The 14,335-nt window shown below is 36.0% G+C and overlaps 1 protein-coding gene across 1 annotated transcript in view; it reads left to right on the top strand.

Moving 5' to 3' along the window:
- MAP3K21 (mitogen-activated protein kinase kinase kinase 21) overlaps positions 1-14,335 on the top strand; it is a 43,399-nt gene that overhangs the window by 13,105 nt on the left and 15,959 nt on the right. Inside the window, exons 2-4 of the mRNA XM_039707451.1 lie at positions 4,991-5,171; positions 10,125-10,273; positions 12,427-12,602. Coding sequence (XP_039563385.1) covers positions 4,991-5,171; positions 10,125-10,273; positions 12,427-12,602 — 506 coding nt within the window. The remainder of the gene's footprint in view (positions 1-4,990; positions 5,172-10,124; positions 10,274-12,426; positions 12,603-14,335) is intronic.

A 14,335-nucleotide genomic window follows, 5' to 3' on the forward strand; every position in this document is an offset into this window, starting at 1 on the left:
ACTATTGAAAAGGTGTTCCATGCTTTGCCTTGGCTTCTCTCAGAATACCTTTTTTACTTAACTATTTTATATGTATGGTAACTGAAAAAAGTCACCTGAAAACACTAGAATGCATTGTTCATGCAGTAAAACTGACTTTAACTGTATGAAGTCTTTGGATTTAAAAAAAAAAAAACCTCAGCTGAAGTGTTGTCTTAAATGGGAACTTCGGCTAGATAAGGTTGGAGAAATACAATCTATATGTACTTAGAAACAAAAAGAAAACTAACACCATCGGAACTAACCTGCATTTAAACTGTAGCATTGAAGAGCTTAGGTCTAGGTATAGGTTTCCTAGATGTCCTGCCTAAAATGTCTGTCCAGGCCTCCCTCAGGCTTTCTGTAAATTATATTAATTCTAACAAATAAAAAGGAGAGAAGCTGAGGCAGGAATGTAAGCTTTTTATTTAGAATTATGCTTTAAGCAAAGTGCTTGCAATTTAAATTAATACTTCTGGTTCTTATCTTAGTCTTAGCTTAGTCTTGAAAGTAGCACTGGGGGTGTCATTCTGTACCTGAGTTTGGCAGATGTGCACCCCCAGAATCTGGTTTGTCTAAATGTGCTCTGTTCTATTGTTTCTGGCTTATGAGTGTGTATGTAGGCTCTTGCTTATTTTTTTCTTTTCCCCAGTAAAATTTCAACCCAAGCTCAAAAGAACAGATAATGCAGTACTTGTTCAACTCTGGCTAGACTTGGTCTGCTACTTTATGTATATCTCAGCTTTTGCTCACCTCAAAAAGAGTTTTACTGCTTCTGTGGAGAGTTTGCAGATGGGACTGATGGAATGAGAATGGCACAGGAAAGAGTGGCAACTGGGAGCTTTTGAGGGGGGATTTTCCTGGGACCTATGCCTCCTTTTCAAGCAGAATTTCTGTGCTTTTCATGACTAAGAACACCTTGTATGGAAACAGTAGTGGTATGGCAAAGAATTGTTGCTTGGTCTGTTCTGATTAGAGACTCGGGACAGACTTGGAAAGTACTGGCTGGCTCCATGGCAAGTGTTAGATTTTGATTTCTGAAAGTGCAAAACATCTTACCTGCATACACCATGAAATACTTGCATTGTGCCTTAAGATCAGTGGAAAAATATTTCAGTTGTAACAATGATAGTACAGAAAGCAAGAAAGATTAATGGCAGTACTATTTCAGGGACCATTAGGTTTAACAGGAATGTGTGTTGGATCTTGCAACTTTTTTGAGGAGTCAACTCTGCTTTACACTGCAGAGGAGGTCCAAAACGGGGATGGGAGAAAAGAGGCAATAAAATTCCCTACCCTGGTAACTCCACATCTAGAACTGAGTTTTATCAGAAAGTGTACCTGTAAGATGGACCAGCCAGAGCACCTAGGAAAATATTTTCATTGGTGTTAAGAGCACCGGTGCTGTAGGTCTGCATTCTGTTGTTAGGTAACTTCTGTTCTCATAATTTCTCTAAACCTTTGTTTAGCCTAGCAAAAGGACAAGCTCTTCTGATTTTATCTATATAAAAGACATTACTAGATCCTAACTATTTTATTTTCTATATCTGCTTCAGTTCCTGTTGTTGGTCATGCATGTGCAGGTTTAGTCATTCAGTATTTCATATGAGGTATTATTCTTTGTAAAATTCTATTGGTACTCCCTGTTTCTACTGAACTAAGCCTTCTTTAGTGACTTTTAGAATTGAATTAACTACTTGCACAGCTACATGTAGCTTGCTAGTTTTCCGTTAGCCAGAACAGCCAGGCATTTCTTCTTCCTTCATCTCTTATAGCTATAGATGTTAGAATTGATCTTATGCAAACTTGCATATTTTTTAGTATGATGGTCTGTTCTTTCCTTAGAGTGGGCACTACCTTCTCACTGTGCTGCCCAGGGAGATGGTGGAGTCACCATCTATGCAAATGTTCCAGAAATGAATGGATGTGGTACTTAATGCTATGGTTTAGTTGACATGGTGCTGTTTGGTCAAAGGTTGGACTTGATGATCTTGGAGATTTTTTCCAACCTTTATGATTCTAAGTATCTTATCTACCACTTTTAATACCAGTTTAACTGCATAGCATTTCATTTTTCTCTCTGACTTACCTAGCTTTTATCTTTAACTTGTCGATTTATATTTCAGGAATTATTGAAAACAACATATCTTTGTTACCCTGCTGTAAATATTTCTGGGCATGTGCTGTCTCATATATTCAAGGAGTGCCTATTATATGTCACCCAAGCCTTTGCTCTGTGATGTTAATAAATTTCCTTTCCCCTTGATCTCATTGCTAAAAGGTAGTGTCACAAAGAAGGATGTAATAACTCAGAATTTAGTTGAAAATGGTGTTGCTGGTAGAAATCATGTGCAATCTTAGATTACTTGGTCATTTTTTTATTTCTGGCTGGAATGTTTGGGTGAGGATCCAAGATAGAGTTTTGCATATGGACCAAACTTAATCTCCTTTGATTTTGAATCATTCAGAAACATAGTATCTGGTTTTGCTTATGTAAAAATGAATAAGGTGTTAGATAAATATCCTTATCCTATGTCCTACTTACATGTAAATAAGTAAGCACATAGGATTTTCCTGCATTTCTGCATACCTAATCTAATCTGTGGGTGTTGGTGGGTTTTGTTTTCAAATAGTCTTTGCACATCTAAATATTTTGGGCTGTGCTTGCCAGGAGCAAAGCTAGAATGTAAGTATGAACTTCATTCTTCGTGGAAAATGAACAGGCTGAAAAATACTGAAGTAAACCCAAAAGTGTTAAACCGGCTCTTGCCCAACTTAACATTGCATGTATATTGGAGCCAGAAAAGACAAAGGTTTGGAAAAAGAAACAAGGAGGGTGCTGAATTAACAGGGCAAACTGGTGATCATAAAATAGCTTCTCCCAGGTTAGCAGCCAGCAAGGGCCAGGAAGCTGTGGAAGAAGCAGAAGGATGCTATAGTAAAGGTTGCTAGGCTACTCCAAGGTAAGCTCTTACAGAGTGCTACTCAGCTATGCTGAGAATTTTTACTGCCCAGCTGCTAAGCAATGTGTGTGTGGTATTGTTTGCCTGGCTACAAGCCGGAAAGGGAAGTTTGAACTGCTAAGAAATGTTGTCCCTTTGTAGGATGAAACTTGGTCACATGCCAGTTATTACCTTTTGCAAGACTGACTGTTTTTGGTTTCGGTCACATTGACTGACAAGGAATGTCAGGAATTCTGCTGAACATGTTTGAAATGGAACAGCAAACAACAGGTCTTTGATTCAAGTATAAAAGTATAAAAACTTGCATGAATTTAACCTGTTCTGGTGGTTCTCATTGGTGAACTCTTGGTTTGTCTCTACCATTTTGGCCTTCATTTCTTTTGCTCTGTTAAGAAGCTTACTGAAAATGGAATGTGGTTCTTTTCCTTTTATCTGGATTTGATGTAATTTTTGAAATATTTGTAAGAGTTAATCTCTACCAGTAAGAATTATTTCTTTCAATTGCAAGTGTGAGGTCATCAGTTTTTCTTCTGTAAGGTAGGGTAGGTCTTCCTCTGCTTTTTTGTTAATTGGTTTCCCTGTACTGTGTTTCGCTCTACATACAGGTAGAAACCACACATTTATGCTTCTTACATGTAATTTAATTTTCGGTCTTTGTCCCAGGAGATGATTTTAACAGAAAGTTAAAACTGACAGTTGCTCTCTCAAACAGTGACAGAGGAACTGAACATGGAATTTCAGTTATGGTGTGTTAAAATTATTCCTTTCCATCCATTGTCTCAGTCTTTGTGAATTCTAACACAATTACCCAGTTGTCTTCTTGTAACTGTTTCCTGAAGAGGTGCTATAACTCTGCCAATAATGTTGTCTCATGAAGGAGTCAGACACTGTAGGATGCAACAGCAAAGAAAGGATAACTTTAACATTCTTGAAGGTGTGGTGTGTATAATATAAAAGGGACTGGATCCAAGTCCAGTGGCCTGTTGCCAGCTGGGGACTCCTAAGGCAAACTAATTTCCCTGGCATATAGTTTCTGAACTTTGTTCTGATCTGTGGCCCAGGGATTTCATGAAAATAAACTAACTTTTTTGATATAAATTCTCTATATCAAGTTGACTTATGTGAATTTGTGGAGATGCTTTTTAAATCTATGTTAAATTATAATATTCACATACCATGCCAAGAATTCCAAAGTTCAGAATCTTGTTGCAAAGTTCACCAATGTGTTAATGTGAACAACTGACATGTGTTTGATTTTCATCTGCTAGTTTTACCCAGTGGTGTCCATTTCTTGTAGTGAGAAGCTTTGAACAATTATTACCTCTAGTTTTCTTCATTAACAAGGCGTCGCTATATAGATTTTTGTTTGTAAATGTTTCTTTTCCTAGGGGAATGCTAGGAAAAGACTTCTTGTCTATTAACCATTCCTTGTAGCTGTGGTTATGTTGTTTTGAGTACCCTTCTTGTGTCCTTCCCCTCGCCTCTTTCAGTTGTTACAGTCTTTCAGAGATGAATAGGGACCAGGATGGAGTGCACTATTAAGAATGCATTTTATACTGTGACATAATGCTGCTTTGTTTTATCAGTCTTTTCTGAGAATTCTTAATATTTGTTTTTGGTTTACTGCTGCTGCTGGTTTTATTATTCCAGAATCTTACTGCAAAGTGGATAATTTTCTGACAGTCTGTCATCATTTGGGATATTAGGATTCTGGGCTTTCTTAAATGATCTGATTTACTTTCCATCTCCAGTGTATTTCTTGTGCTAATTTAATATATGCTCCTACAGTTGCATGAAAAGCTCATGACTCTGTAGATATTTCTTGGTTCTATAGCTTGAATAGCTTAAAATTATCAAAAAACATTCTCATGCAGATAAAAATTGCAGTAATATTTTCTCAACACTAAAAGTATACAGTTATCTGTGCCATACAAGTTGTATGTGAAATTAATAACAGAAATGTATTTTTTATTGCCATTGCATTAACTTACAAACTCAATCTTTTGCAGTTTTATTGCTAGAGAAGATGGAGCATGATGACATTTGTAATAAAACTCTGAAGATTACAGACTTTGGCCTGGCTAGAGAGTGGCACAGAACAACCAAAATGAGTGCAGCAGGAACTTATGCATGGATGGCTCCAGAAGTTATCAAGTCCTCCATGTTTTCTAAAGGAAGTGATATTTGGAGGTAAGAAGTTTTTCTGCTGAAGACCATGTTCAGTGAAACTGTGTTGAGGTTGCGACAAATTTTTTTTTTGTGGTTTGCTAGGTTATTGCCTCAGCATATGGCTAGTTTAGCTCTTCTAAGAAACAAACATATTTTAAAGTATTTGCTTCAGTTGTTATACCTTTTATTATCCATTTACTTACAAACTAGGGGAGTAAGACGGAAAACAAAGAATTTGTTTTTTTTAAAGCAAGCCCTCAGGAAGAGAAGCCGTTAAAATATTTGTTGGTGAATATACCCAAGTGTTTCTCTGGAGTCTTAATATCAATAACTGTATGCTCTTGATATATTAATGTATGATTGATCTCATTTTGGTAGGTTTATTTTATATTAGATGTCTGAAAACTCTCAATCTGCTTTAAAATGGGACCAACCAATTAATGCCTTATATGACTGATAAATAATAAAAGGTGCAAACCAGAACTTTGCCAAGTATTAACTTGAATTAATGCTGGTTTTAGGAATCTGGAATGTGGCTGTGTGTAAAAGTTAATACTAGGTTGAAGCTTCTACACTTACAGAGATTTTGCTTCCAGTAGGTGGATTAAGTAGAGTGTGTTCAGCACAAATTTGTTTTAACTTGCTCTCTAGTTTTAAAGGTGGGAAATGCCGTGTGTTAAATTTTTGAATTTCCCGTTTAAGATGTTATTGTGGATAATAGAAATAATATGGCTCTCACTGCTGATGCTATTTTTGAGTGGTGTAGTATGGGATACATGTAGTGTAGAAAGGTAATTTAAACTTTAGTTCTGGTTTATGAGTGCAGAAAAGCAGTGATTGCACAATAGGCTCTAAAAGCTGCTGTGCCCCACCTTGAAAAGTCTGCATTTCCTTTCTTTTTGATATGTTTGCTCTGAAGGGTCCAAGATAGCTATTTGGCCAAGGAGGGAAGGACTTGAATCTATTTTCTCCTGCTGCTTTATGCGTGTTCTGGATTGTATAATTCTTAAATACGGTCCTATTTTGCTTAAATGCATGATATTCTACAGCATGAAGTAATACTTTTGGTATTCTCGTAATGATTCTGTATCTGCACTGCTGTTTTGTGACTCTCATTTGTCTTGTCTCTAGAACCAATTCTATTTGCATTAGTCTCAGTTGATGCCCAGTTGGGAAGCATCTGTGGCTTCATTCTTTTTTTTCCATTCTTTCTTACTTTTTTCTTAATTTTTTTTCTTTTGCGGGATGGAGGTTGGGTGTAGGCGTTTCCCTAATCAGCTGTATTCCATGCTTAATTACAGGTCCTGTCCAGTCTTGTTGCTGTGATTTTAGGTATCTGAGGGGGTATGCTTTGGTGCAATTATTTTATATTCTGCTGCAACATTAGTTTACATTTTTGGAACCTACAGTATTTCTCTTCTTCGCCTTCTCTTCTGCACGCCTCTCTTGTAAAAATGTAAGTATTTAGCTCAATGATGGAAGTCTAACAGGAGAGGTTTTTAAGTAGAAAAGGCTGTGTTTTGCAGTATAGTTTAGACCTTCTTAGCTTCTAAACATTTTCTGCTCACTGCACCTTGATCTATTCTGTTGCTTATCTTTACTCTTTCTTTAAAAGAAAAGCAAATAAAGAATATCCTGGTTACGGGAGTGGTTTTTGTTTTAAAAAGCCTTCAGGTTACCAATTTAAGTATATGGGTCTCTGTAAGACAAGAACACAGTGTGTTTCAGCAAATTTCTAAACCTCGGTTGCACATACTGAGTGCTGAGGCTCTGAATGAAATCTGCACATCTCTTATTAGGGAAAAAAAGAGCAATTGAGGCTGCTCAAGTTGAGGCAACTCACACTTCCAGCTTGTCTTCCAGAATCTGCCAGTGCTCGGAAATGTTGTGGGAGTATTTTCATGCAGAGCCTTCCAGTATGTTCTCGGGTGTCATCCTAGGTAGCAAAACTAGTGCTTTCCAGGCTCTGCACGTGTATCCTTTTGCTTTCCAGACCAGAGCTTCAACTACTGTATTTATTTTACTCTGGCACATGCTTCCAAATTCCCAAACAAGAATTTTACTCTTCCAACCCTACCTTTCCATGAATCATCACACATTTCTGAGCGGTGTGTCAGGTTTTGTGTGGAGCCTGAAAATGCAAATATGCCCACAGATTTCCAAGTGCTGATGGTGTGCTTCAGCAATGGTCTTTAGAATGACGTGTGTCCTGGTTCTACAAGCCCTTGGCGAAGCCAGGAAGCATCTACTGTACAGCAGAATTAGCAGTTGCCTTTGCCTGGAACATTTGTATAAATTTGAAGTGATTATGTGGCAGTGCTTAGTACCCTCTGCTCTAGAACATGGATTGTAGATTGTAAAATAAACTTTGAGAACCTTACCTTCAGATTTTCACCTCCTAAAATATGTAAAATCAGCAAGTTTTCACTGGAGTGAGATGTAGTAAGGCTTAAATCACATTTGATTGAAGGAAAAATAATTTTAATAATGAAAATACTTAACATGTTTTTGGAGGTGTATCCATTTTTGTGGTTTAAAAATATGTATTTCAATTACATGGTTGTGGCTTTGCCTTTTGCTGATGATGGAAAGGGACATGGCTTTTGCTCTTTTAAAAAAAGCTGTTTCTTAGAAGCTCAGGCTGTATGTATAAGACAATTGTATGTGAGCTGGTGAAATTTAATACACTAAGTAGCTACTTGTGTAGCTGAGAGAGTTAACAAGTAGTCGTTTTCCTAGATAATAGCAGATTAGTACCTCCCTAGTAGTAGTTAAAAACTACTATGCTGAATTAGTTAAAAACTCCAGTGTATCAAGACCATAATGTCTTTAGGCTTTCTCCTTGCAGTTTTTCCTCCATAGCACTGGCTCTTGGTACTTGACATTAAGACTGCCTTTTCTTTAAAGGCTGTTACTGTGTTGGTCTGTTTAAAACTTTGCAACCACCTTCTTGGCACTATTGAGAGCCCTTTAAGATTAAAGGCTTGAATTGTAGATATAACTAAAGCTAATGGTTTGACAACCTTTTTATAAAGGGTGACTTCTTTTTAGTTAAATTTAATGTTTTGCTTATCTTCAGAGTTCATACTGAAATAGGTATGGAATAGTCTGAACAAGGAATTACTTGAATTTAGAACAGTCTGTACTTGCTGACAGATTTTTTTTTAATGCTTTTTCCAAAGACACAAATTACTGTAGTTCAGAAGAATTCCACCATCAGGCATAAAATGTGTATGTACCACAGGAAGTGTTGCATTATGGTCAGAATACCACTGTTTTAAAACAAAGTTGAATTCATTATTTTAACCTTCTTTGAGTATACAAGCAAATGCAGAAATTAGACCAGAAAAATCAGGAGGAAATTGTTAAGAAACTCAAGACTTTTAAAATTCCTTTTTCTTCTGGCCACAGGTGCAGACTGTTTTCTTCAGCTTTTGATGAAGTGTTAGCACTGTAAATTCATTAGTTTTAAGATTTTATGAGGTGCAAAGATTTTATGAGGTGCAAAAATTCTCAGACAAATAGACCATAGATAACAAAGTACTGCTGCTATTTGTACTGATATTGTGTGGTTTTCTGTTTTATTATTTATTAAAGTGATTTTGCAAGGTGTTGTATAATGCTGACTGACTTCTCATTAAGCAGGCAGTGATAGAAAACTTTAACTGGTGTGTGTTCTTGACCCTGTCGCATCTGACACCTCCCCTTGAGGTGTCATTTCTAGTCCTAAGGAGTGTATAGTCCTCACTTCCCCAGTGCATAATGCTTTTCTTCTCGTGTTGGAGAGTTCAGTCTAGTCCTGCAAAACTTGCAAGTGGTTTCTTTGCACACTTGGAGAGAAGGGGCAAGAGCAGTAGTTCTTTGCCGGCTCATTTTACTATTCAAAAAATAGCAATAGGTTGTCCTTTGTTCTACAGGTATTGGTTCCTTGGTAGGAAGAGAAATGGAGGGGGCATGGGCAATGAAGGGAGGAACAAAAACCAAATCCAATCATAAAGTCCACTTTAGGCTAACATTCTGAAAGGAGTATTTTTCACTTCCAAAAAAATGACTCTGAAAGCTGTCCATTTCAGTGGTGGTACAATAGGACCTCTAGAGCCACAGCAGCCATTGTGGTGTCCCTGCCCTTTGTAGGGGCTCAAGTAATTTGAGCAAGCTGAACATTGGGCATACAGACCCAAAGAAGGTAATAGCAACACCCAGCTCTTCTTTGAGTGGAGAGCATTGCAGAAGTTCTTATGGTTATTGTCACTGTAATAGGAATTCCCATGATTCTTGATTTCTGTACCTGACACTGAGAAAAGATCTCTTCATGCCACCACCTTTTGCTGAAAACAATGTTGTTTTGTTTGGATTTTGTGGATGGGATTTTTTCTAGTATGGAGAAATTCCATGTGTGTGCATGAAATAATTTCTCAATCTTGTTGCATCTTCAGTGGGAAGTGACAAGTTCACTGGCCTTCATATACACACAATGGGATTAGAAATTCAAACTTCCAGATAAAAATGGGAATTTTCTGTAATTTTTATTACCATTATTTAAAAAAGAAAAAAATATGTCCCTCTAGGTAAATTACTGTGGAATATTTGGAAAGGGAAATGGCCTGAATGCTCTGCTGAGGATGTCTTTTTGTTTTTGTTTTTTTTTGTGGGGAGAAGGTTGCTTGTTTTCCTGTCATTCAGACTTGCTATTGTAAGTTAGATTTATGTGAAACTAGCATTTCTATAGAAGTGGCTTCAGCCTTACATTTTGAATAAGAGTGTGAGCCAGTCTTAAAGTTGCACCCAATTTGCTTAATCACTATAACTGGAAAGGTGCACAATGACAAAAGTAGAGCTGACTTAAAGGAATTCACCTTTGAGTGGGAAATCCTCATGAATTTAAGTACATGGTTGGACAGATGCTTGTTTGTGCTTTCTTGCATTCTTGTTTCTTTCTCAGAAAATAACTGTTAAAAAAATTACCTTTTGTAGTTACGGAGTGTTGCTGTGGGAACTGCTTACAGGAGAAGTTCCTTACCGTGGCATTGATGGCCTCGCTGTGGCTTATGGAGTGGCTGTCAATAAACTCACTTTGCCCATTCCATCCACCTGCCCTGAACCATTTGCAAAACTAATGAAAGGTATCCATGTTGTTTCTTCCTATGTTTTTAAATAGTTATGTTTTGGGGGCATGAAATAATCATGGGTTGCCAAATAAGTACCTCATTTGGTAGTGTGCTGTGTACCAAGTATTTTCTTTTTCTTTACACAGCAATCTGGCGTTAAAGAGAGTTGGGTGTTTCTGAGGGAGTCATACAGTGTTACAGTGTTGCATAGAAGTTTTTCAGTAACAACAGTACAGTTTGTGCTCTGATTTCACAGATTTTTTTCTTCCCTGAAATTGCATAAATTTTCATAAATTATGGGATGCTACTATGGATTAATACAAAATAAAATTAAAATCCCAAGGGGAAGAATTGCAGATGCCTTTTTTCTTTCATTGTTTCTTCATGAGTGTCAAAAATTTCTGAAATATTTTAGAGTGAAATAAACATTGCCTGCTAATGGCTGTTTCCTTGTGTTTAGTGAATTTTTCTACCTTTTTATTTATTTATTTATTCTGTACAATATTGCTAGTTTTGCTAATTAATTTAATTATTGTCATTCATTAGCAATTAAACTATTATTGCATTGAATTATGCAATTGAATTATTATTCACTCATTAGCAATTTAGAAAATTGCTAAATTTCTAAAAAAAGAAAAAAAATACTATTTATACAAAAACAATCCTCTGAATACAGGTAGGGGGATTAGAAATTCAAACTTCCAGATAAAAATGGGAATTTTCTGTAATTTTTATTACCATTATTTAAAAAAGAAAAAAATATGTCCCTCTAGGTAAATTACTGTGGAATATTTGGAAAGGGAAATGGCCTGAATGCTCTGCTGAGGATGTCTTTTTGTTTTTGTTTTTTTTTGTGGGGAGAAGGTTGCTTGTTTTCCTGTCATTCAGACTTGCTATTGTAAGTTAGATTTATGTGAAACTAGCATTTCTATAGAAGTGGCTTCAGCCTTACATTTTGAATAAGAGTGTGAGCCAGTCTTAAAGTTGCACCCAATTTGCTTAATCACTATAACTGGAAAGGTGCACAATGACAAAAGTAGAGCTGACTTAAAGGAATTCACCTTTGAGTGGGAAATCCTCATGAATTTAAGTACATGGTTGGACAGATGCTTGTTTGTGTTTTCTTGCATTCTTGTTGTTTCTTTCTCAGAAAATAACTGTTTAAAAAATTACCTTTTGTAGTTACGGAGTGTTGCTGTGGGAACTGCTTACAGGAGAAGTTCCTTACCGTGGCATTGATGGCCTCGCTGTGGCTTATGGAGTGGCTGTCAATAAACTCACTTTGCCCATTCCATCCACCTGCCCTGAACCATTTGCAAAACTAATGAAAGGTATCCATGTTGTTTCTTCCTATGTTTTTAAATAGTTATGTTTTGGGGGCATGAAATAATCATGGGTTGCCAAATAAGTACCTCATTTGGTAGTGTGCTGTGTACCAAGTATTTTCTTTTTCTTTACACAGCAATCTGGCGTTAAAGAGAGTTGGGTGTTTCTGAGGGAGTCATACAGTGTTACAGTGTTGCATAGAAGTTTTTCAGTAACAACAGTACAGTTTGTGCTCTGATTTCACAGATTTTTTTCTTCCCTGAAATTGCATAAATTTTCATAAATTATGGGATGCTACTATGGATTAATACAAAATAAAATTAAAATCCCAAGGGGAAGAATTGCAGATGCCTTTTTTATTTCATTGTTTCTTCATGAGTGTCAAAAATGTTTCTGAAATACTTTAGAGTGAAATAAACATTACCTGCTAATGGCTATTTCCTTGTGTTTAGTGAATTTTTCTACCTTTTTATTTATTTATTTATTCTGTACAATATTGCTAGTTTTGCTAATTAATTTAATTATTGTCATTCATTAGCAATTAAACTATTATTGCATTGAATTATGCAATTGAATTATTATTCACTCATTAGCAATTTAGAAAATTTAGAAAATTGCTAAATTGCTAAAAAAAGAAAAAAATACTATTTATACAAAAACAATCCTCTGAATACAGGTAGGTAGATGTCACCTCTGTAAATTGAGACAGAACTGGGGATGTCTTGCAGTTAAAGAGAACAAATTAGAAGTTGATATGCAGTTGCAAGTAACTTAAAATTCATGTAGTTCTTCAAAAAGTTCTATGTGCTATTACACACTGACGGGATTTTGATAAATTCTAGAATGCTGGGAGCAGGACCCTCATATCCGACCATCGTTTGCCTTAATTCTTGAACAGCTTACTGCCATTGAAGGGGCAGTTATGACTGAAATGCCTCAAGAGTCTTTCCACTCCATGCAAGATGACTGGAAATTGGAAATTCAGCAGATATTTAATGAATTGAGGACCAAGGAAAAAGTAAGTTGATTTTTCCAATTGCATGGCAGTGGAGGAAGGATATGTGTGTATGTATGTTTATGTGAGACAGCAGTTTTGAACTTTTGAATTGTTGCTTACCAATGTACTCATACAAATATACAGACAGCTGAAGAAGAAAGATATCCACACCTGTCTCCCCAAAGACAAGAGGTTGTAGATCTGTAAATGTGGCACTCTAGGCTCTTTTTTAAAACGTGTTATTTTTTTCTTGTGTGTGCTGTGTACCAAGTATTTTCTTTTTCTTTACACAGCAATCTGGCGTTAAAGAGAGTTGGGTGTTTCTGAGGGAGTCATACAGTGTTACAGTGTTGCATAGAAGTTTTTCAGTAACAACAGTACAGTTTGTGCTCTGATTTCACAGATTTTTTTCTTCCCTGAAATTGCATAAATTTTCATAAATTATGGGATGCTACTATGGATTAATACAAAATAAAATTAAAATCCCAAGGGGAAGAATTGCAGATGCCTTTTTTATTTCATTGTTTCTTCATGAGTGTCAAAAATTTCTGAAATATTTTAGAGTGAAATAAACATTGCCTGCTAATGGCTGTTTCCTTGTGTTTAGTGAATTTTTCTACCTTTTTATTTATTTATTTATTCTGTACAATATTGCTAGTTTTGCTAATTAATTTAATTATTGTCATTCATTAGCAATTAAACTATTATTGCATTGAATTATGCAATTGAATTATTATTCACTCATTAGCAATTTAGAAAATTTAGAAAATGCTAAATTTCTAAAAAAAGAAAAAAAATACTATTTATACAAAAACAATCCTCTGAATACAGGTAGGTAGATGTCACCTCTGTAAATTGAGACAGAACTGGGGATGTCTTGCAGTTAAAGAGAACAAATTAGAAGTTGAAATGCAGTTGCAAGTAACTTAAAATTCATGTAGTTCTTCAAAAAGTTCTATGTGCTATTACACACTGACGGGATTTTGATAAATTCTAGAATGCTGGGAGCAGGACCCTCATATCCGACCATCGTTTGCCTTAATTCTTGAACAGCTTACTGCCATTGAAGGGGCAGTTATGACTGAAATGCCTCAAGAGTCTTTCCACTCCATGCAAGATGACTGGAAATTGGAAATTCAGCAGATATTTAATGAATTGAGGACCAAGGAAAAAGTAAGTTGATTTTTCCAATTGCATGGCAGTGGAGGAAGGATATGTGTGTATGTATGTTTATGTGAGACAGCAGTTTTGAACTTTTGAATTGTTGCTTACCAATGTACTCATACAAATATACAGACAGCTGAAGAAGAAAGATATCCACACCTGTCTCCCCAAAGACAAGAGGTTGTAGATCTGTAAATGTGGCACTCTAGGCTCTTTTTTAAAACGTGTTATTTGTTTCTTGTATGTTTGCATGTATCAGTTAAATTGAATTTATCCCTTAAGCTAATCTTTTATGACTGCAAATTTTCAGCTGCTGTTGAACATTCTTCTCATCTGTGAGAATGAAAAGCCTTTCATCCTGTTATGTGACTGTATCCCATGGCTTCTTTTCCAAAATAGAATTGTACTTTTATCTCTCTTCTTGCTGAACAGACTGATCATATGGATGCCTTTGAATGTTGCAGTTTGGGACATATTCTTGCCAGATATTAAGAAGGTCAAACACACACAAATGAATCAGCAAATCTAGTTTCTTTTGTTTATTACTCAGATTTCTCTCATTGATCTTCTTTCCATACTCTCACATCACA

The sequence above is a fragment of the Passer montanus genome, unplaced genomic scaffold (genome assembly GCF_014805655.1).
Source record: "Passer montanus isolate IOZ18808 unplaced genomic scaffold, ASM1480565v1 scaffold2, whole genome shotgun sequence".
Lineage (NCBI taxonomy): Eukaryota > Metazoa > Chordata > Aves > Passeriformes > Passeridae > Passer > Passer montanus.